Source organism: Lissotriton vulgaris, chromosome 5 (assembly GCF_964263255.1).
Source record: "Lissotriton vulgaris chromosome 5, aLisVul1.2, whole genome shotgun sequence".
NCBI lineage: Eukaryota > Metazoa > Chordata > Amphibia > Caudata > Salamandridae > Lissotriton > Lissotriton vulgaris.
In genome coordinates, this window is record NC_141693.1 from 1,822,852,400 (window position 1) to 1,822,875,770 (window position 23,371).

Consider the following 23,371-nt stretch of genomic DNA (forward strand, 5'->3'; position numbering starts at 1 on the left):
TCCGATTCTGATTATTTCTGATTCGGTAGCCATTCCGAATCGGTATATATACCGATTTGGACGATTTTCATTGCCCTACATCTCGATGGCTGGATACCAATCGGTAAGGGCCGAAAATCGGTATTTTCAGCCGTTACGGATCGGTAACGGCCTACCTACATCGGGCCCCAAGAGTCATCTTTAGCTATGATCTGTAAAATAGCTGTTTATATGCTGCAGTGTGATCTGTAAGATGGGGGTTGTTTTGTTGTCATCTTCAGTTGTTCTTATACTGCTTTTCAATGACCCTGCAGATGAAGGATAAGCAAGTGATAGAGTGCTAGCTAGAAAGGTCATTAGGGTCTTGTGTATGTTTCTTTAGGATTAAGAGGATTCCAGGAATATATGATGATTAATGGAAGCATCGAAGATGACCAATCGATGCGAGAGCTTCTTCGGAGAGAGCTGTGATGAACACTGGGGGTAAGACACCATATTTATTAGTGCTTTTGTTTGACAAGCAAACTTTCATGTAGTTCATGTAGACAATTGATTTGGGTCCGCCCTTACTTCAGTTTACAACCTTGAAAGTAACCAAATGAAGCCTTGAAAGTTGGATTCTGGAACCAAGTGATCTTAAAAGACAATCAAGCTTGTGGGCTGTTCAAACTCACCAAATGTTGTCACTACAGCCTCTACTTTATTAATTTGTTTCTTACTTCAGTCCTAGAAGGGCTTCTCTATTTCCCATATTTTCAAGGAAAGTACTTGGTGTCCTGGGATTCAATTTTCTTATCAAGTAAAAAGCTTGTGTCTAGTAAATGACTATAGTAAAGAAGCAATTAAGCAGTCATATGTACAGGCCATTTCAGAAGCCTGAACAAGTTCAACAATTAGGGAGACTCTGCCCCAGACATGTCAATGCACACCATAATCAGTGCTTCCAGGCTGCAGATCTTAGCATCACAACATTGTATACCTTAGCCCATCGTGTCAGAAATGTTTCCAATATTTATTGGTAGAGAGCGTACGTCTCACTGCTACTTTAACTTTCACAATAGATTCACTTGTGCGTGTCTGGGGGGAGACAATTATTGTGCGGTTGCAGATTACTTGCCAGTACATCCCTGAGAGATGAAGTTTCAAGAGGGAAAACCGCAGCTCCTGAGGCTGAAGCTTACAAAATTCATGTAGACAGCTACATGAAGAAGCATGACTCCAAAGAGGGAATGGAGGTACTCTTTGTCATGTACCTGCGATACACCCAGATGTTGCCTGCCACGAAGACTGCAATACACTGCAAAAACTCTCGGATTTTCTTTTTGGGGGGAGCTTTAAAGCAGGTGCCCTTAGCCTGATGTCATCTTCCTCCACGTAACCCAGGGTATTACTTTTTTTTCCTAACCAACTTCTATTTTCTCATGCTGCTGAGAGATGTGGCTCTGGACACGTAATTATAAATAGATAACTCAGTAGAAATAGGAACCTGGTTAGGGAAGTAATTTCGGTAGGTAAGAAGTCTATCAGAACAGTGGTTCCTACTCAATAAATGATAAAATAAATTGGCACCAGTGACACACTTTTAGGCTACTAGTATGACTCTTGAGCAATAGCTTAATTGTATATATAAAATGTAGATTCGCACACATTTTATGAAGAGGAGCATGATATCAGTGAATTATGAACCATGCAGTTCTCAGTCCAAAGTGTCAACGAATAATTGTGCACTGAAGCATCTTTAAAAATTAAGTAGTCCTCCCAACTAGAATAGGCAGGTGACTGGTCAGGCTTCTGAGTCCAGGTCAAAGTCTTCAATTATATTATGGTCAGAGAATAATATACATGTGCTACCTGAACACAGGCAATGTTTTGACCTATTAGAATTAGCCAAAATGCCATCATCAGGACAGCCTAATAAAGTATACCTGAAAGCAGCAACAATCCTGCCATGCTATGAGGCCAAATAGATGTTTTGTATTTCAGTATTGGGAGTGGAAAAGGCCTGCTGAATTAGTTAAGCAGGGGTACCATTAAAATCAATTAAAATTCCAGCAAAGAACGAGGCAGACAACTGTCACTGTTCATGGTGTGGATGAGCACTGTTTTGTTCATATATCACTGATATCATTAACGCAAAATGTAAGCACAGAATTTTTGTCACAAATCTTTTGGTCTTCACCTAGTATAAAATGGTTTGGAGTAGCCGTCTACTATGTTACTATAACAGAAAGAGTCAAAAGCGAATCAGAGTCCCTGAGAGGGCTGGGGAGCATCCGGTCCTAGCAGCAAAGCATCAAAGAACATCAACGGTGAGTTGAGGGGTTATGCATCAACTTGTACAGCTACTACTTGAACAAGGGAAGTGATCCCAAGAAAGAATGCAGAAAGGGGCAGTGCCAAGCCAGATGTCCTATGGACATTTTTTTGCATAGCCCTAATCCTGTTAAACTGGTATACGACTTAAGTGTATAAGTGACCCATCTAATTACAATGGGCTTGGTAGTGAATTCTCCACCAGCCAGAACAGACTGATATGGGAGGGCCCCAAAGCCTTTCAACATAACTGTATCTGTGTATCGAATGTTAGAGTGAGAAGGTTGTTCATGTGTCCAAGTAGGGAGCAATATTGTACCACACTCGAGGAGTTGTGGCAGTAGGGCACAGAACTTCGGGGATAGCACTGTAATGGTCCAGCAACAATGTGAAAATGGAGAAAGGGGAGCCAATACCCCCCTCAATGTCAATATATGAAGGAGATTCAGCAGATATTATAAACCAGTAGATTGCATAGTGAACCGAAGAATCAAACACTAAAGTAACATATTCAGGATTGATAGCCACCCTTCTCATACGGGACAGTCAATGTATCAAAGCCAATCTAGGCAGCCTTTTCCTCAACAGCAGTTGGAGCAGGCACAATCGTAATCTAAAAAGAAGATGGGAGAAACGACGGAGGGACTAAAACATGTGAAATAGCAATACCATTTACCAGCAGAAACTTTACCTACCAGTGACAATGGTAAGTTATCCACCTATCTATCTTGCTCTCTCTCTCTCTCTGTCCCAAGCAGTGCCAGATCATAGCTGTGCACTTAAAGTGACCGCACTTCATGTCCATGCGAGATCCCCAAGTATCTAACCCACTCTGGACACCGGAACAAATGAGTGACACGACATGCAATCTAGTACCATGGGTAAGGGGGTCACAGCTCTGATTTACTCCAACTGACAGGAAGTACACAAATTCAGCCAAAGGGGATCATGTCTGAGACATCTGATATTTTAATAGCTTAGTTGAACTCTTCCTGACCTTGAGACGGGAGTCACTGGGATAACTGGAACTATCATTTGTAATCTACATAGTGGGCTTTAATAAATATCTACAGTTTTTTTACCTTTACTTTCTTTGCCCTTGCCTGCCCCAAAAGACATGTCCGATATAGTGGTTGAAGATAAGCCTCCAGTGTATAACCACTACTTGAAAAAGTACTGTTATTCCCACGTATTCAAGCATGTGAAGATCTCCTGCACTATGAGTGTTGATCTGATTTACTAATAGACTCTTAATAAGTAAGCATGTCTGCTCCTCTCTAAACATCAGTCAAAAATACAACCAAGATCGGATAGTATGAATAAGGGGAAACAGCTTTGATTTACTCCAATTGAATGTTAGTCCAGAAACTCAGCCAAATTAGACCATACCTGGGAAAATGAGAGGAGTATTACCATTGGGGTGCCTGTGCACACGATAGGCCACCTTCATAAAGAATGATGAATGCTCTATGTCAACCTGGTAGTAAGCGCCTGTGTCTCTGTCTTAGCTTATCATCAACCAATTCAATCCAAAGGACCCCAACCCAGTTAGGCTCCCTTTCCAGTAGAATCCAGTGCCCCATCTGTAAGGGTCCTGGCACTAGTCCGACCATACAGAAGTAGATTCATAATAACCAACTTGTTAGCGAGAGACACCATCCTAGTGCATTGACCATGCAGGGCCAATGCACTAAAGGCCTTGTTTTAAAGGATTGTGGCCAAAAGAAAGGTTGGGACCTGTATACGTCATGATATCTGTACAAATTCAGGTGCATGGGTCTGTCAGGTACAAAACTAGACCAGTCCCATGTACCAGTATCAGAATATGGGGAAGCTGTCTTGTGGCAACAATGATAGCAGATATTTTGTTGTCTGGGATGAACAATAAAAATGGCACAAAAGAGCTACACTTACCAGGATTGTGGTCACCTTGAGCAGTAAAATTAAGTCCCCTCACAAAGGAATGCTGGCAATCACCCATGCTTGAGGCTTTCCCACTAATCCTCCAGGACCCGTAAATATTGATCAGAAGTGATTCAGGTCGAGAAGACTTGCCAGTAATCAAACTAGCAATGGTGATATGAACTTCAAAAAGAGTAACATGCCCATCTAACAGCATCCAAATGCCTTAGAAGGAGGGCATGTTTATCCCATCTAGATACTTAACTATTCTGGAGTCCCCCTCATGTTAAGCACATAGATCTGCATAAAATGTGTAGAGTGCTAAGTTTATATCTCTCTTGTGATTAAAAACGCAATCCAGTAAATGGCCAAGAGCGTTGCTGCCGAATTCCCTACTAACCAGCTCTAAAAAAAACTGGCTCTAAATATATACTGCACTAAAGTGAGGTACAGTGTGTATAGAGTCCAAGGGTCTCCAGAGGTTTGGCAGAGGTTTAAGTTAGATAGAACCTTACTCTCTAAAGTGGTAGCTTGGTCGAGCAGTAAGGCATTACATTATCAGAGGACAGTGTTAAGCATTTGATGTACACACTCAGTCAGCAAATGAATTCACACACAAGAACTGAACCATAGGCCAATTGTTTTTGTATAAACAAATATACTGTTGTTTTATTTCTAGAACCAAGTCAGCCTTGCATAGGTAAGCATAAAAATACTTTTCAGTAGCAAATTACTTGCATGAACACAGTTCAGAGTTGCAGTGGTTTTTAGTAAGCAGTTTGCAAACATTGCAGGTATAGTATATTCAAACGAATGTTTTTTTTTTAATTAAAATGCAGTTCATTATTTTTCAGATAATGTTTGCTAACACAGGACTGGATCCTAAATTCAGCCTCGGACATTTCCTGAAAACAGGTGAGTAAATGCGTTTTGGTTGAATGTACGATGTTTAAAGAATATTATTGCATTTCAAAAGTTGACACTTGAAACTTTTTCACATAGAATCACCAATGTTATCCTATGGGAGTAAATTCACTTAGCAGGTAAGTTATGTTATTGATACTTTTTCTTACTCAGTGCTGGATCCTAGATGCAGCACTGGGACATATCCTGACAACAGTTGAGAAAATGCGTTTTGGTTATTCGGCTGATTTTTAAGGAATATTTGTAGTTTTCAAAAGACGACACTTAGAATCTTTTTGGGAGAAAAAGTGTCAATGGTATCCTATGAGGAAAAATGAGTTATCGGTTTCGAGGTAAGTAATCAGTCTTTTGAGTTAGGGTTCTGGGGTTAGACTCAGGGGTCTCCCAGGGTCAGTAATGCACTGTTGTTGCACCCTCAGCGGCACTAGAGCCCCCGGGTGCAGAGTGTTGAGGCCCAATGTTATCCTATATAAGATAGGGGGACTCCGGTTAGTGGCTGCTAGCAAGCAGGCCACGGGTAGTGGGAGCAAAGCTCCTATGGTTCAGCTCAGGGCAAGTTGGCGACCAGCTTAGCACAAAAGGGGCATCCTCAGCAGCACTATGGCGGCCAGGTGCAGGGTGCTGTTTTGAGGTCGGGTGCCCTGTTGATTTCAATGGAGATTCTCCGGGACAAAGAAACACTGCAGGCTCGGGGACGAGGATCTTCCAGGAAAGACCACCACTTCGAGGGGTAAGTTGGGATGTAGAGGGATGGTTAGACACCGCTGTGCTGGGCACACAAGGTAGTGGGGCGTCGGGTGCATGGATGCCTTTGGACGTCGGATTTTCTTACCCGCTCTGGTCGGGGTAGGGGAGGTTCCCTAGATTGAGGCTGCAGGCGTCTGGAGGCTTGAGGCAGGTCAGGGGTAGCGGGATCTCGGGTCAGGATCACCGGGGGGACCTCCTTGTGGTGTTCGTTCACTCAAACACGGGCCGGGCTCAGCAGGTGCAGAGTGGGCTGGATTCGCGCTTTGTGACTGGCACCAGAAGTTGGAGTTTAAACATGTCTGGTGCTCACAGGAAAAACAGCTTGGAAAGTGAATGCAGGCAGGTCCTCCAGGGTTTTTGAGGTTGCTGGCTGCTGGACACACCGGGGTTTCGCAGGAGCAGGTTCGAGGGGAGACAGGCCTGTAGGGCTGGGGCCAAGTCAGTGGGCATCGTCCTCTTGTTAGCTTCTGCACTGCTTTTTGTCCTTCTTCTTTTCTAGTGGTTGCTGGATCTGAGGATGCCCCTAAATACTAAATTTAGGGGCGACACAGGTGGGTAAGGGCAGGGAACAATGGGTCTCTTCCCTGGGGTGGGAACACCCCCTATTCTGCCACTCTCCAGTGAGAGGGGGGCAGGAGCATGTCCCTGGTTGGCTGGGTCCCCCCATCCTCAAGATGGCGGAGATTCGAGGTTGTGCTTCACCTCGCCTCCCCCACCTTAGTGGTGGAGTTGACAGAGGTGGGCACACCTCACTTACTTTGTTTTTCCCGCCGGGTCTCCCGACCAAAGTGAGGGGTAGAACCAGTGGGGACCAGTTGCTGAAAGGAGCAAATGGTCTGGAGAGGCTCACAAAGGCTGCATGCCTTTGAAGCTTCTCCTTTGTGAACCCTACCCATCCTGGGGGAGGAGGCCTGGCACCTCGTCCCAGGATGTGCATTGTTTCAGGCTCCCGAGAGCAGCAAGCTCTAGACCCAGGGGTCCAGAAACATGTCTGGTGGTGGCAGCCTATGCAGCCACTCAGTCAGGTCACAGGGAGTTGGTCGAGTTTCAGGCAGCATCTCTAAGATGCCCTCTGTCGTGCATTTTACATTAAATCCCACACTGGCATCAGTGTGAGTTTAATGTGCTGAGAAGTTTGATACCAAACTTCTCAGTCTTCAGTGTAGCCATTATGGTTCTGTGGAGTTTGTAATGACAAACTCCCAGCACCATATACTCTTAATGGCAACACTGCACTTATAGGGCCCAGGAATAGGCTTGGGCACTGTAGGGGTACAGGGCTCATGCACCTGTATCTTCACCACTGGCATAGGGCACCCAGCTAGAGGGGTGACTGATGTATGCCAGGGCAGTGGTTTGTGGGCATGGAAAAACATGTGCCATGTTGACTCTGTTTAATTCTGTACTTAGACACTCAGCCTGCAAAGGGAGTGTGTGGGTGTCAGGGTACAGGGCCTCTAAGGGTGGCACAATAAGTGCTGCAGCCCTTAGGCTCACAGAGCCAGGGTACCTATGGTACCATTTACCAGGGGCTGACATGTGGCCAGAGATACCAATTGGGTTTAGGCTTCAATGAAATTTTAGGGAAGGAACACAGGCCCTGGGTACCTGATTGGCAGGAGCCCAGGGCACACTCAGTCAAAGTACATCAGCAATTCAGCTAAAAGTGGGGGCATACCATGCAAGAAAGAGGGCACTTTCTCACACCACCCATGTAAGTAAACTTCCATATTGCTCTATATTTTTGGAAAAGTCTGCCCTTAGTGACGTCTTCAAGCTATTTAGTTCAGATTTCAGTGCAATTCCCATCTATATACATACACCTGAAATGCTTGTTGCAGAACACCATGCCTGCCAGGAAACCCATCCTCGGTCTCCAGGTCACCTCTGCTGTCTTCAGCTGGGCAAGCATTTGGCATTATTAACACTGTTGCAGAAAGGATGCAACAGGGACTTTGGATTACAATGCCAGCACACAGTGTGACTGCAATGACAAAGGAAAAAGCCAAAACTGCTAAGGTGGTGTAAGATACGGTGATTCACTGACCTTTAAATAGCACCTCTTGTTGGGATGTGCTGCTGGATGCAGGAGCCCACACAAAGGTGAAATAATCCCGTGGTGTGGTCCATCCGACCTACAGAGACAGAAGAGGTAGAAAAGTGGGACTGGACATTTGGTAATAAAAAACTGTGGGTGCCATCCCTTTCAAGACTTCTCAAAGCAGCCAAAGCACAGACAGTTCTAGTTCCATTAAACTGATTTACAACCTTAAATGCAGAGCTCCTGAGCGCATGCTCATCACGCTAGCCACAATTGCACACAAGTTTGTCTTGATTTACTTTATGAAATTGCATTAATTAAAAAACGGTTTTATGTTGTCAAGTTTCCAATGGGTGTTGAAAAACTGTTCAAGTCCCAAAAGTACTGAAATGCAAATACTATATAATATATATATATATATATAGTGACCAAGGCGGCGGGGTCCGTCGAAACGCGTCTACGGTATGGAATAAAGAATAATCCCTGAATATTTACCTCACGGAGTCGGTGCCTACTTTATATGGTGTGGAGAAGGAGTGAAAGAATATATATATATATATATATATATATATATATATATATATATATATATATATATATATATATATATATATATATATATATATATATATATATATATATGTGTGTATATATATATATATATATATATGTGTGTATATATATATATATATATATATATATATATATATATATATATATATACACACAGAGACTGATCTTTTACCTTCATCTTTAATACCGTATTGGTGTCATGTTGTGTTGTACTTTGATGTTTTTACTGCTAAATGCAAGTTAAGCTTTAATTTCAGTTGTTAACTATTTTGAAACTTTATAAAGTACTAGACAGCTCTTGCATGTATCTTCATGCATCAAACACACAAAGGTGCTGGGAGAAATGCTTGCAATTTGCCTAACCACTGGCAATTGCTCGGGGTATCATCACAACCCATCGTTCTTTTGCCCACCATGCCACCTATGTTTGGACCCAGCCATATGCAAATCAGCCTTGACTCAGCTCCTCAAGGGAACAGTCCAGCAAGCATTCCTCCCATCATCGTTTTTGTGTTTTTATCAAGCTTCATATTGTCAACTTCTCTAATTCACTAATTGGTTCTACCCTCGTTTCATGAACACCTGCCCTTCTTTCCATAAAGTCTCCTCCAATGCACTTCCATGAAAGTCACCCCCTTCCACAAAGCATGTCCCATACAACAATGAAGGTTTAACCTCTCTTCTCTCATCACTCTAGAATGTTCCTCCTTTACTTTTTATATACACACATTTTTTGTACAGAAAGTTCATTCATCTTCCTGTATAGAGTACCCCACTTCTTCCCATAAAGCTTTTTCTCCACCAACTAGAGTGCTTCTCCCATTCCCTATTAAGGCTCCTTTTTTGATGCTCAGCCTCCCCATTGAGGGCAGGTGATCGTCATCTTTCCTTTCTTGAACTCTGCTTCCTCCCCTTGTTAAACAGATCTGTCCCTACTGTGCAAAACTGTCTGGCCTACCTTGAAGATTCCGATCCAGTCCTTAGGCCGCCCGACGATGTGCTGGCTCAGGGTGAATTGGCAAATCTGGTCAACGCCTGGGATGTAGGACTTCTGCACCTCATTGAAAAGGACGTGCGAATAACTGTGATTTTCTACAAAGACGACCGACATTGGAGGCTCCTCTTCTTCTGCTATGTTGGCCATTTCTTTGGGGAGGGACAGAAAGCAGAGAATAAAGGGAATATAAATAGTAAATGTATAATAAATACCAAATATAGAGCTGTGAAAACACACATTCAACTGCATTACCCCATGGTACTACAAATAATTTCCCTGTGCTGTCCAATGCGTGCCTTCTCCCGGTCAGCAAGAGTCGAACTGAAGCTATTAGAAGATCATATCGAAGAGAGGTCATCTATCCTCCAGACATTTGAAAACATCAGTCCCAGAACGTTTAGAGTATTCCTACACCCTCAGATACCTTCAGGACTACCTTAACTCTTTGCTGCACTGTAAGGATTGAAATTGTGGTATACATTACTACACCAGCCCAGCTATCTTGCAGAAGTCAATAAAAATACCTTTTGGTGTCAGTGGTGAACATATCACAAGGGCTTGCGACAAAGAGAAACTTAAAAGCATCTTGTAACTTATTGAGCTTGACAGGTAAGCCTTGAGCAACTGAAATCCTTTTTTTTTTTTTAAATAGTTTGTGTCGATTGGGATCAGATGGTCCTGTTACTCTCCCTAGTTTTGGCACTTCTTTGTGTCCACTCACTCCTTCCTGGAGACTTGGGCTCATGTCTCAGAAACGCAGCCCTTCAGTTGAATAAATGAATAATAAGTTTTTGTAAAGAGCAACCACTGCTCCAACCCCTAACGATCTCTTGCCAAGAGTCGCATTTACCCTTTCACAAATCTTTTTTTTAATGGCGCTTCGCACTTTAACATCTGTAGCTTCTTTCATATCATGCATGCCCGTTCGTTCTATCCCTAGCGCCTTGAAGCCTTTGGGCAAAGTTTGCGCTCTATAAGATCATCATTCATTCAGAAGAACTACCAGCTGAAACAGGGGGTGCAAGGAGAACGACTAGCACCCCACCTGCATTGCACCCTGCTGAAACTCCTCCTTTGGAATACAACCTCAAGGGAAATACAATATCCAACACATCATGGGCATGTTATGTCCACGGAGAGCCCAGAGCTAGCACGCTTGGTGGTAAATGCACAACTGCAGACACATACACCTTCAACGAAAAGCGCTAAGAGGCCACGCAAATACCCTATATGAAACATATGTAACATAACATTTCGCAGTATAGAACAGCCTTCATGGCCAGCATACATTATGGCACAACCTGCAGTGAGACTGGTATGGCACAAACATTTACCCTAGTATGTGCCCTGAAGAACGCTTCCAAATGAACAATGGCCCCACGCTGGGCACATATTACAGAATCTAAAAAAAAGGGAAAACAACAGTACAGACATAAAAAGTTTATCAAAATGAATGACAAAAGAAGGTGTGTTCCTGTGTGCGAGATGAGTGTAAAGGGTGAATATAGAGCGCGGGGAAAGGTTGGCACAAAGGCTGGATTATTGCTTGCAGTTTGGTGCAAACCACATTTTGATTGCCAGATCGCCTCTGCACCAACATAGTTAAAGTTGTGTTCCAGTAAAGGCATGGCCTATGTGTATGAATGACAGAGATATAGGAGCAAAGTCTTTTTAACTGAGCTGCTGCTGTACGAGTATGCTTGGGTACCCCATCAACCAAAAGCGTTGGTGAAAAACAGCACTTGCCAGGGACACACCTACTTTCAGCTGTTTAACCACTGATTGAAAGACTTGTACCGCAGGTAAAGGATGAAGAGGAGCAGGCTTCTCACAATGACGTCATCACCAGAGCCCCAGCATCGCCAGCAGGCAGTGATGTCACTCTCTGGCTACAGCAGCGCCTAACACCGTGACCGACAAGCACACAGAATTGTGTAAAAAAGCAAGTACAAGCAAAGGAAAGATACACAGAAACACGTTTCTAGGAAACAAGAACACGCTAGGCCGGTTCGGGTACAAAAAGAATGTTGTTGCCAGTCTAGGGAAATAAGAAACATCTGAACCGTGCAGCCGCCTGAGCCACAAGCAGCACCGAGCCTCGCACAGTATTTAAACACTGCTGCCTCTCATGCACTGGATACCAGGCCCTTCAGGATTAAAAACACAGAAGGGACTCAAACCCAGTGTTCCTAAGAATAGTCCAATGTGTACGATTATTACTCAATGTTGTCGCGTTGCATAGCCAGTAGAGCTGGGCAAAGACTCAAACCCGGAAGAGTATATGTACTCACACACACACACACAGACACGTACACGCACACACACACACACACACACACACGTACACGCACACACGCGTACACACGTACACACACACACACGTATACACAAGTGGGGGGAGGGGGGCGAATAGGGGAACCGTGGGAGAATCAGAGGGCGGGAATAACCCAAGTATAGGGTCAGTGGGCGAATTTGGCCAGAAAGAGCATATAATTCAGTTTTTCTTGGCATTTCACTACTCAGTTAAAGCTTATTACGTTATTTAATTCAACCAATGGATATATGTTTATTTAAGGTTTAATATAAGTTATTGACATTAAAATACTTTCACAAAGTGGGATGCATTTCCAATCACAGAATGTCCCAAATTCACTTAAGATTGGAATCACAAGCCATTTGTCTCCGAGCCATGCAGTTTCTGTCATCAGCACTTCTCCCTTTTAACACAAGAGCAGTTCAAACATGAATGGCAAAATATCCTAGTTTGCAAATGTTTTCTATATAATTATGGCCCTGCATTATTTGTTACATAATGTGTCATCTGATGCATAATTTGACAATTTTAACTAATAAATTGTTAGCAGCTCAAAAGGATCAAAAGTCACAAAAAAACTTGACTTGTGTTGCTGCGAGGGAGACAGCCCTTTGCAAAGGTTGACTGATCACCTTTCTCACTGTTGTGTTTGTATGTTACACTGGTACTAATAAGGCAACATCTTCCCAGAGACTGTTAGTTTATTATTTTGACATTTTTACACATGCTATCAGAAAATATCCCGAATTACGCTGCAGCCTTTTGTTTGCTGCATGATTTAGTCAACACCATGGCATCATTTTGTCCTTTATTGCCGCATTATTCAGGTGGCCCCAATAAAGGCAGCAGTGTGTGTGCATGAAGAAGAGAGACCGTGAAGGTTGTGAACTGTTTGGTGTGCGTGCAAATCCTGCATTGCATTAGTGCTAGTGGAGCCCTGTGCGACAACATTTGTTGGTACCCCCCAATGACTCCATCTGAGATGGATTCCCTCACTACCACCCTTTAACAGTGCCCCTCATGTCTACATAACCACAATCTTGCTCAGATTCATTTCATTTGATTTACAGCGCCATTGATACCAGAGTAGGGTGTCAGAACACTTTACATCACACACATCACACAGAGACAATCAATCATAGGTCTGTAATCACTGTATAGGAAATGTTACATAAGATAAAGCACTATAAGGTGTAGGAGTTACATGACAATCATACTAGTAGGCAGTATAGCTTAATAGTGATTGGTCTGCAAAAAAGCAAACTTTGAATTTGGAACGTAATACCATGGTTGGGGGTTCTCTTTAATAACCAGAATTGATTTCTATCCAAATGAACCTTTTTTGCAATATTAGGATAATCAAAGACTGGGGGAAAACCATAGCACTCTTATTTAGATCTTGCAGTTTGCATGCAGCTCATATAACATGCAAGTAAAACAAGCATTTGCAATGCAATAGATCTCGCATTTCGCGAATTTGAGCTATTGGCATTGTAAATGATAATTACTTTTATTTGTGTTTTGGTTTTTAAAACATAAATAAAAGGCATTGTTATTTACAATGCCAACGGCTTAAACTTGCGTAAATGTGAGACACCAAATGGGCCAAATGCGCTGGCGGCTTCTCGCCTCAAGGAGCCCAGAGTGCTGCGAGAATTGCAACTACATGGGAGGTTGTCATGATCAGAGATAAGGTGTGTGTAAGGAAGGGCATAGCAAAGGGCGGTTCATAAGAGCTACTGAGGTCCCCTGCACGGTTTATAGTTTTGTACTCATGGGGAAGTTTCTACAGTATGCCCAGATGAGAAGTGAGTGCATTTCAAGATGGACGGGGTCACTGTCCACACCAAGCTCGAGAAACACAAGGACCAACCAGAGTATGTCTGCTCATAGCGCATAGAGGAGAGTTGTTCAGCCGTAAGCCCTAGAGAAGTAAAGTCATTCTTTTGCCATGCTTTCTTTATTGTTTGATTTTTTCCTCTGAAGCCCATAACTGCATAGTTTGAATTGTTCAATAAAAGCAAACGAAAATGACTGCGAATCGTTGCCTTTACATCCGACTTCCGCCGTATTACTTGTTGCGATGCAATAACTCTTCATGTGAGCACCGTATGAAGGGAAAAGGAACGAAGAGCTGATCCCGCAACGAATATATGCTGTTGAGTTCATTTGTTGTGTTGTTTGGTAGGGGTAGGGAGGATTCTTAGTGAATAGGAGGGATATAAACGTTTTCACATCAAAGCAATATGTGCTACATTTCCTAGTGAACATTTCACAGGATCGATCACCTAAAAAGTATAATGATAAAAGGAGGTAGGAGCGAAAAAAAACACGTTTGATCCACGTGGGTCCCTAGGGACTTATTGTTTGTTCCTTGCAGACCTTTCTGGCACTGGCTCTGTTAAAGCCATCTGCTCTTTTTATGGCCAAAGCATCCCAGCGCACATTCTTGGGTAATTTCTCTTCTTTGAGCCATATTCAGCAAGTTGCAGCGGATTCAAAAAATATAAAAAAGAATGAAAAATGGGGGCATGGCTTGGCGGCAACCAAGATGGCCGCATAATATCGCAGCGCTCCTGAGGAAATTCCGAAGGCCCCGAAAATCCGGCACTAATCCTACCGGCTCACTGCTTTGGGCGGCAGGCTGCTGCCCTCCGGAGCCGGGAGGTGTGTGTCTCGTTCCTCTCCGACGTCCGGAAGTGCGGCGACGGCTCCAGTGTTTGGGGGCTTCCTGGGGCCTAGGCCGCTGGAAAACGCGACAGCAGCACCGGCCTAGCGTGGTTGGCGGGCCGGGCGCGGTGGAGCTACATCGGCGGTGACGAGGGACGGAGAGCGGCGAGCCCCATGTGGGGAGCGGGGGGCTCTGCCCCGAGGTCGGGCATTTGTGACAGATATCCCCCTGTGTGAGGGCTGCAGGCGCGGCGGACCACTGCGGATGGCTGCCGGGCCCGCGAGAGGGCGGGAGGAGGTGAACGGCGGCCCTGGAGAGTGGATACAGAGGGCACGTAAAGGCCCTGGTGGGGAAGTGGCAGACCCCGCGGGCCAGCGACATCGGACCGGTGGCGAGCACCTGGGCCCCCTGCTGAGGAGCAAAGAGTGGCAGCACGTTGCAGGGACGGAGGACCCGGGAAGGCAGACACTCAGTCCACGTGGCGATGGTCGATGAGTGGGAGACGGCGTGAGCACGGAGCCCGCCGAGTGGGCTTGGGCAGGAGTGTTAGTGGTGGTGGAGGCACGGTGACCTGGATTGGGAGGTGCGGCGTGTGGCCTGTGGGAGGACGCACTGATACCGACAAATTCCAAGGGTGGTAAGACCCCAAGACGGACGATCTGGCCTATTGGGGGGCGGCCCTGCGGTTCCTTGACGAGGAGCCTAAGTGACGAAGGCGCTGGCGGATCCATGGCCTGAGCTGTTGTGGCAATGGAGAGGGTGCAGTATCACCAAGAGGCCCAGTCGTGAATCCTGCTCATCCTCACACGAGCGCCTCCCGGGAGTTGGCGCGGGCAGCTTGGTGTTGGAGTATTCTTGAATGTTAAAAGGTGGTGTGCATTAATAAATGAATGGTTGGAGGTATTGCACTCAGTTGTTTAGACTAAATTGCTTGTCCGATATGTGTGCTGCACTAGATTAGTGCCTGCTGAACTCCTGTGGAACAATGAATATGGCCTGGGATCACTAGATCACCAGGACTCTAGTGCGCACTACTAGTAAAAAAAATTTCACAATGAAACTTTTTCATACGTGTTTTCTCTTTTTTGCTTTATCATGAATTTAGTGAAGATTATTTGCATCCAATCAGTTTATACATACACAATAAATAATCAAAAATGAAAGACTTATACACATTTTATAAATCAATCAATACACAACACAGTTATTTGTAAAACCCAATGCATTTCGGGGATGATACCCCTTCGTCGGGGGTCTATAAAGGAAAGAAAAGAAGAAAGAAAGGACACCAAATTAATCTCGATGCTTGTGGAGATCTATACTCTGTTATCAATAATAATATATGATGCTCTTACCTAGATAACTGTTGCTTATGCGGTTGCGTATATTGTGAAGCTTTGGTGATATCTAAATAAATTCATACACTAGTAAATAACTTGATTGAAACCTAAGAGAGCACTAAGTTTCTGTTAGTGCTTAGAAAATTACCTTGATTCCAGGTTAAGGAAAACCTATCTGGAAATAATTAAAAAATGAGAAAAAATAAGTACCAAGAACTATTCCTATAATGCTTCTGAGTTTTAAACCAAATGGTTATTTGATATGGTTCAGCCAAGACACGAATCTCACCTGTAGTTCTTTCCAGTTTAGCTGTGATATTCTGGGATCTAGTGGAACAGAGCAATAATGTATTTTTGTTTATTACTGCTCGTAAACAGTGAGGTTTAAAAACGTGATCGCCGATATTTAATCAGAGAAAAAAAATTACCTGCGAGCCTTTAGTCAATTTCTCATGGTCTCGCTATAAGTCGGCGTGTTCCCATGCTAGGGTAAACAAAAGCAGGTTTCGAGTTTTAGTTTTCGGTTTTCTTAGCTAGCAACCTTCATACTAATTGGCCATTTGAAAAGGTTATCTTACCGGGAAATGCGGGTAAAGCGGCGTTGTAACGGTGTCTTCCCTTGTTGACAACACCGATACGATTATGGTGTTGCAAGTCCTTTCTCTAAATGGTTTAGTGGAAACCAGCACTAAAAACGGACTACGACGTAAACTCCGGGCGGCCATATTTAAACGGGATGCTATCTAGGGTTACTAAGTGCCAAATACAACACGAGTGTTATTGCTTCTAATAAACCCTTAATTCAGTATGAAAATAAACGCGATCCTGAATTTAAGAAGAAGAAAGAAGTGAAAAAAGGAATTTGAAACTGTATTTACATCCTAGGAAACATTCTGGATATGATAACTATTAAAGGTAAATGCGCATATTGTCACAGTCAATAATTTTTACCAATCTGTAGAAACATATAAAAAATACCAGAAACATATAAGGTGAAAACAGTCATATGTACAAATTATAGTGATGTATATACTTTCATTCGCAACCTATGTTAAAACCCACTATGTTAGGTTTCCCCTTTTGAGGTGTCAGCTGCATGTCGTGAAATCAGAATTTTCATTTATAGGAAACATATCATTTCTAGTTTATCATTTAACCCGTCTGGGGTCAAGGTCTGTAATCTACGTATCCAGTATGTTTCTCGCCTGAGAAGAATTTTAGCGTTATCAACACCCAATCGTTGTGGAATCTGTTCTATAATTTGGAAACGAATCTGCGCAATGGTGTGTGCCTTTTGGACCCAATGTCTTGCCAATGGTGATGTTATGTTTTTATTTTGAATCCTACTCTTGTGTTCGGCCAAACGTATTCTCAATTTCCTGTCGGTTTTACCCACATATAATAATCCGCACGGGCATTTTATGGAGTAAACCACATGTTCTGCATTACAATTTGACGAGTGCCTTAGACTTATCTTTTCTCCTGTTCTCGGATGAGATAACGTATTGCCAAGGATTGCATTGTTGCAGTTTTTGCAATTAAAGCACTTAGTTGTACCCTTAGGAGTAGGTGTGTTGAGCTCCATGTCATCTGCTCTATTCAATATTTCTTTGAGGTTTCTTGACCTCAAATATGCGAAAAGAGGTTTTTGCTCATACAAATGTTCAAAATCACTTTCCATTTGTAGAATTTCCCATCTTCTGGTTATAGTTCTTTTTATTTCTCTTGTTGCAGTGGAGTACTTTGAAACAAATACCATTCTCTTATTCTCTACTTTGATCTTTTTTTGTAAAAGTTCTGTCCGTGGTATTGTTTTAACCCTTTCCATTTGCATGTTGATTAGTTTTTCTGGATATCCTCTGTCAAGGTAACTTTGTTTTTGTTGTTCAAGACTTCTATTACATTGAGCCTCATTGGATGATATCCTTTATAGACCCCCGACGAAGGGGTATCATCCCCGAAATGCATTGGGTTTTACAAATAACTGTGTTGTGTATTGATTGATTTATAAAATGTGTATGTCTTTCATTTTTTTTTTTTTTTTAAATTTTATTTTTGTTGTTGCATTCTCATGGTATACATTCACAATTAAACTTACTGTAGGGCAGCGTCAACATTCAGCTGCCTACGATCAATAGAGCAACTTTTAAATTTCTTTTTTCCCCCCCCCCAACATAAAACTTGCTACTTCGGGAGTTGCATTGTACGATCACGAACTATAGGCCATTTCAACCCTGATCCACATGCAGGCATTCAGCAATCCTAAACACAGTCTCTGGCGATAGCAGTCTCTTGACCCTTAAGTTCCCCGGTCCCGGACTCACGCAGTGTACCTGGGCCTCCCGCTTCCCCCCTCATCTTCACTCCAAGTCTTCATCATCCCCTGAGCTGTCCCCATCCTCCTCTTCGGGCAAGGGCTCACAAATGTCCCCCCTGTATGTGTTCCACGGTGACCAAATCCTGTTCCATTTACGTGGATTACGTCTCTGTTGATATACTGCCCTCTCCGTCACCATGAGCACGTCCATGTTCCTGCACCATTGCGCCAGTGTCGGTGTCTCTAGTGCCCCCCAGTTCCTCGCTATATCCCGCTTAGCCATCATTACTCCAATGACCACCCAGCCCTTGGCGTGCAACGACAGATCTGTTGGGCCCCATACGTTCAAGAGACAGATTCTGGGGTCAGGCGCGAACGGGCTTTGGAGGGCCTGACTGATCGTGCGTGCGACACGCCTCCAGTAGGTCTGTATGTTTGGGCAGGTCCATATAGTGTGGAATAGTGTACCTTCCTCCCCACATTTTCTTAGGCAATATGGGTGTTCTGCCCTGTGTATTTTATGTAGTGTGGTGCGGGTGTAGTAGACCCTATGTAGTACCTTGAGCTGGACCAGCCTGAATCGGGTGGAAATACCCGCCTCCCTGGGTGATGCCAGGGCTGCGTTCCATTCCGCCTCATCTAGGTCTCCCACCTCATCCTCCCAGTACTCCTTCAACTTTCCAAGGGGATCCGGCAGGTTGTTCATCAATTTGCGGTAAGTGAGTGAGGTTGCACTGGACTCCATGTAGTCCGTAAGCAATCGGTCCTCTAACGGAGCCGATTCCGGCAGCGTAACACCCGGTTCCAACACCGACAAAAGTGCGTGCCTAATTTGTATGTATCTGTATGTTTCGGTGTCCTCCAGGTTATATTGCTCCTTCAGTGTCGCAAAGGAGAGCACGCCCTCCCTCGTCCATAGGTCACCCACCACGGAGATCCCGATAGTGTCCCACTGCTCAAATCCTTTTGAACTGCGCAGGCTGCCGAGTGCTTTCGTGTCCCATAGTGGCGTGAGGCCAGTGATCACTCCCTCCCATGCCAGTCGCCGTTGCGCTTTGTGCCAGATGGTTACTGTGTGTCTGGTAGGTCCCTCAAGCTTCCTCACTATTCCTTTGTTGTAGAGTGGGGCCAGAAGGGTGGAAGCGCCCAGCTGGCGCCTGTCAGCCTCGTATGCCGGGTCGTCCTGTGCCGTGTGAACCCATTGGTTGATCACCTTGAGGTGAGCGGCCCAGTAATACAGTTCGAGGTCGGGGAGGGCTATCCCTCCACTGTACCAGTCCCTGGTCAGCTTCAGTCGCGCAACCCTAGCCGGTTTGTCACCCCACAGAAGGCCGGACAGCTGTGCCGCTACGTGGCGGAAAAATGATACGGGGACCATCGCTGGGGTGTTTTCCAGGACATAGAGGAAGCGAGGCAGTGCCATCATCTTGAAGAGCGCCGCTCTACCTAATAGTGTTAAGGGGAGATTCTTCCAGTGGCGCACGTCCGCCTTTAGCCTGTCTAGCTGGGGCTTAAGATTCAGTTCCATGAAGGTCGAGTGATCCCTCGTGATCCATATCCCTAGATATTTAAAGGAGGTGTGTTCTACGATCAATTGGCAGTCCTCAGGCAGGGCTGGAAGGTCGCCCTGCACCATGAAGATTATGGACTTGGACCAGTTAAGTTTGTAGCCCGAAGCCGTACCGTGGGCTTCGCACAGCGCCAGTAGGACCGGGATGCCGTTCGAGAGGTCCATGAGGTAGACGAGCATGTCATCGGCATATAGGGATATTCTATCTTCCCAACCACCTCCCCATTGTACGCCTTTCAGCAGCCGGGTGGTTCTGATAATTGTGGCCAGGGGTTCCAGCACTAGGGCGAACAGTAGCGGCGAGAGTGGGCACCCTTGTCTCGTGCCCCGTGCCAGCGGAAACTCTCTCGATATGTGGCCGTTTGCGGTCACTCGCGCCACGGGTTCGGCATACAGTAGTCTGATCCATGATATAAACGTCGGGCCAATACCCATATGTTCCAGGACTGCAAATAGATAGCGCCACTCCACCATGTCAAACGCCATTTTGGCATCTAGTGACAGTACCGCCGCTGGTTCCCCCAGCCGTGGTGCTCGCGCCAGCACCCCGTGCAGCCGTCTCGGGTTCAGCGCCGTACTCCGGTGCGGCATGAAGCCCGACTGATCCGGGTGTATCAGGTGTGTCAGGTGAGGCAGGAGCCTGGTGGCCAACAGTTTCGCCAGGATCTTACTCTCAGCGTTGAGGAGGGAAATCGGGCGGTACGAACCGCAGTCCTCAGGGGGTTTGCCGGGCTTGGGTATTGCAACAATTGTGGCCGTGCGTTGGTCAGAGGGCAGTCCCCCTCGTTCCCGACACTCCTGAAACATATCTAGCATTGGTGTGGATAGCGTTTCGGACATAACTTTGTACCACTCTATCGGGACCCCGTTGGGGCCTAGCGCTTTCCCCGGGTGTAGTGCCGTTATGGCCATCTGTATTTCCTCCGCTGTCAGGTCGGAGTCAAGCTCGTCCCGTTGGTCGGGGGTGAGAGTGCGGGTCTGCACTCCTAAGAGCAAGCTTTCTGCCATCTCCCGTGTGACCTCATACTCAGGGGTGTACACGGAGTGAAAGTGGTCTGCCAGGAGCTCCACTATTTTCGCCGGACTGGTGTGCGTCTCGCCATTGGGATCTTTCAGCTGGAGTATGGTCCTCTGACCTCCCCGCGCTTTCTCCAACCACGCTAGGAGTTTCCCTGCTTTGTCGCCTATGTCGTACACCCGACTCGCAGTAGCTGACATATGTTCCCTCACTCTGCGGCGCAGAAAGTCGGTATGTCGTTGCTGGGCTATTCGGAGCGCGTGCTGCGTGTCTCCGTTTGGGTCCCCTTCGTGGTCCTGCGTTGCCTTGGCAAGTTGTCCCTCTAGACCCACCAGTTCCTGACGCTGTGTGTGCTTGTGTTGTGCGATCACTGAGATCGCCTGCCCGCGGAGCACCGTTTTGTAGGCCTCCCACAGGACCGTAGGCGACGCCACCGATCCCACATTTTCGGTGAGGTAAGATCGCGTACTTCTTTTCAAGGCCTTGGCTATATCAGGCACCCCAAGGTAACCCGGGTAGATAGGGAAGATCCGCCTACTGGCCCGTTCCTGACTGGAGAGAGTCAGTATTAGCGGGGAGTGGTCTGAGACCCCTCGCGGTCTAATCTGTGAGTCAGTGAAAGTGAGGTGCCCCCCTCCCAACGTCAGGAAGTAGTCGATCCGCGACAGACTGTCGTGAACCGTTGAGTAGTACGTGTAGTTTCGGTCCACTGGGTGGAGCCGCCTCCATATGTCCACTAAGCCCTGCGCATCTATGAAGTCTTGCAATTTAGAGTGTGCCGGTGTTTGTGTGCGTATTGGGTATCGATCTAGGGAGTCATGAGCCACTGCATTAAAATCCCCGCCCAGCACAAGAGTCCCCTCTGGAAGGTCTAATATGAATTTGCCCAGTTCCGGGAGGGCTATAGTGTGCAGTGCCGGCGGGATGTATACCGATACTATGTTGAGTGGTTCTCCCTCCCATTGTCCATGCACCGCCGCGAAGCGGCCCTGTGTGTCCGTTGCCACTGATTGAAGTACAAACTTGGATGATCGGTGAATTAGTATCCCGGTGCCTCGGGACCCTCTCGTGAACTCAGAGTGTGCCACCATGCTATAGCCCCTCCTGTCTAGGGCCCTTGTGGCCGTGCCTGTGAGGTGTGTTTCTTGCAGTAGGACCATGGCGGGATTTGCCCTTTTTATACTCTGCAGGACCAGCCCTCGCTTGATTTTGTCGCCCAGGCCTCTCACGTTCCACGACATGAGGCTCAAGGGGGACGCCCGCCCTACATTAGTGTCCTCCCCCATCCCGTGCGGGTACGCGGATTGAGAAGTTGTGCGCATGGAGGACCAGGAGGTCCGTGTAGTGACTCTGCGTGCAGTATCGTGACAGTGGCATTTTGTGGTTGTGCACCCCCTTGTAGCAATCTTGACCCCGTGTAGAAACTAAGAACCATAACCCCATCCTACCCCCAACACCCCCCCTCCCTGCCCCCCTGCTCAACGGACTCAAAACTGCCCGCCCCCCCAACTCAGCAGAGTGCTTGATCCCCCCCCAAAACATAGTACTTGCTCGCTGGGGTGAAGGTTTCTCCGTGGTCGGCGGCCCCCTTCCTCAGCTGCGGAGGCCCTTCCGCCCAGTGTCCAAAGCGGCCTTGTCAGTCTTCGTTTTCATCGGTTCATCCAGTCGACAGCAGTGATTCACAGCCCCCCGTCCGCACTGTCCTCATGAAGATCAGCCAAAGGGGAATGCACCTCTGCGTCTTCGTCGTTGGTTTGCGAGCCCTGCCGTGAGCCAGCATTACGGTGTTTATTCTGCCTGTTGGAGCGACGGGGGAGGCCCGTCGGTCTCCATCCCTCTAACCAATCTTGCGCCACCTCCGGGGAGTCGAAAAACCAGGTCCTATTGTCAGCCACGACCCGAAGCTTGGCTGGGAAGATCATGGAGTATGGGATTTCCCTGGCTCTCAGTTCTTTTTTGACTTCAAAGAAGGTCCTTCTCCTTCGTGCCACCTCGGCCGTGTAGTCAGGAAAGAATGCGAGTGTCGCGTTTTGGATTTTAATGGGAGGCGAGTTCCTCGCCGCCTGTAGGATGGCATCTCGATCCCTGAAATTGAAGAGTCTCGCTATTATTGGTCTGGGGTTAGCGCCAGTCTTATGGCGTCCTCCTGGCACCCGGTGCGCCCTTTCCACTGTGAAGAAGGCCGAGAGTCCTTTGGGCTTCAAAGTCTCTTTGATCAAGTTCTCGACATACAGGTCCATCGCCCTCGTGTCTTCCGATTCTGGCACGCCTATTATACGGATGTTATTTAGTCTTGAGCGCCCTTCCTGGTCATCGAGCTTTTCGCGCAGTTCCTTGTTTTCTTTAGAGATGCGTTCCATGCTGATCTGCAGTTCCGACACGTCTTCAACCAAGGATTTGGTCACCACTTCCATGTTGTTCACCTTTTCGGTCATTTTATGAAAGTCCGCCCTTATGAGCGTAATCTCGGCTGAGATCGACCCCACCGTGGCTTGTACCTGCGTGAGGGCTCGCATGACGTCGTCTATTGTCGCCTTCTTGCCACCGGGCACGTCGGTCGTTTTATTTGATTGTGATTTGGCCTCCTGCGAGGGAGAGCCGGGCTTCTCATACGCGAACCGGTCCAGGCGTGACTGCGTCGCCACGTTTTTAGGTCCTTTGCCTG

General features: G+C 46.1%; 1 protein-coding gene across 4 annotated transcripts in view; it reads right to left on the reverse strand.

Annotated features, from left to right (window-relative positions):
* CALCOCO2 (calcium binding and coiled-coil domain 2) overlaps window positions 1-23,371 on the reverse strand; it is a 428,938-nt gene that overhangs the window by 332,237 nt on the left and 73,330 nt on the right. For 3 of the 4 annotated variants that reach the window (XM_086924246.1, XM_086924247.1, XM_086924245.1), the window contains exons 2-3: window positions 9,438-9,625; window positions 7,913-8,000 (exon numbers count right to left, since the gene is read on the reverse strand). In XM_086924246.1, coding sequence (XP_086780372.1) covers window positions 7,913-8,000; window positions 9,438-9,623 — 274 coding nt within the window. In that variant the 5' untranslated portion in view covers window positions 9,624-9,625. Of the gene's footprint in view, window positions 1-7,912; window positions 8,001-9,437; window positions 9,626-11,233; window positions 11,256-23,371 lie in introns of those variants that run through there. The other variant, XM_086924248.1, reaches the window with a different exon arrangement.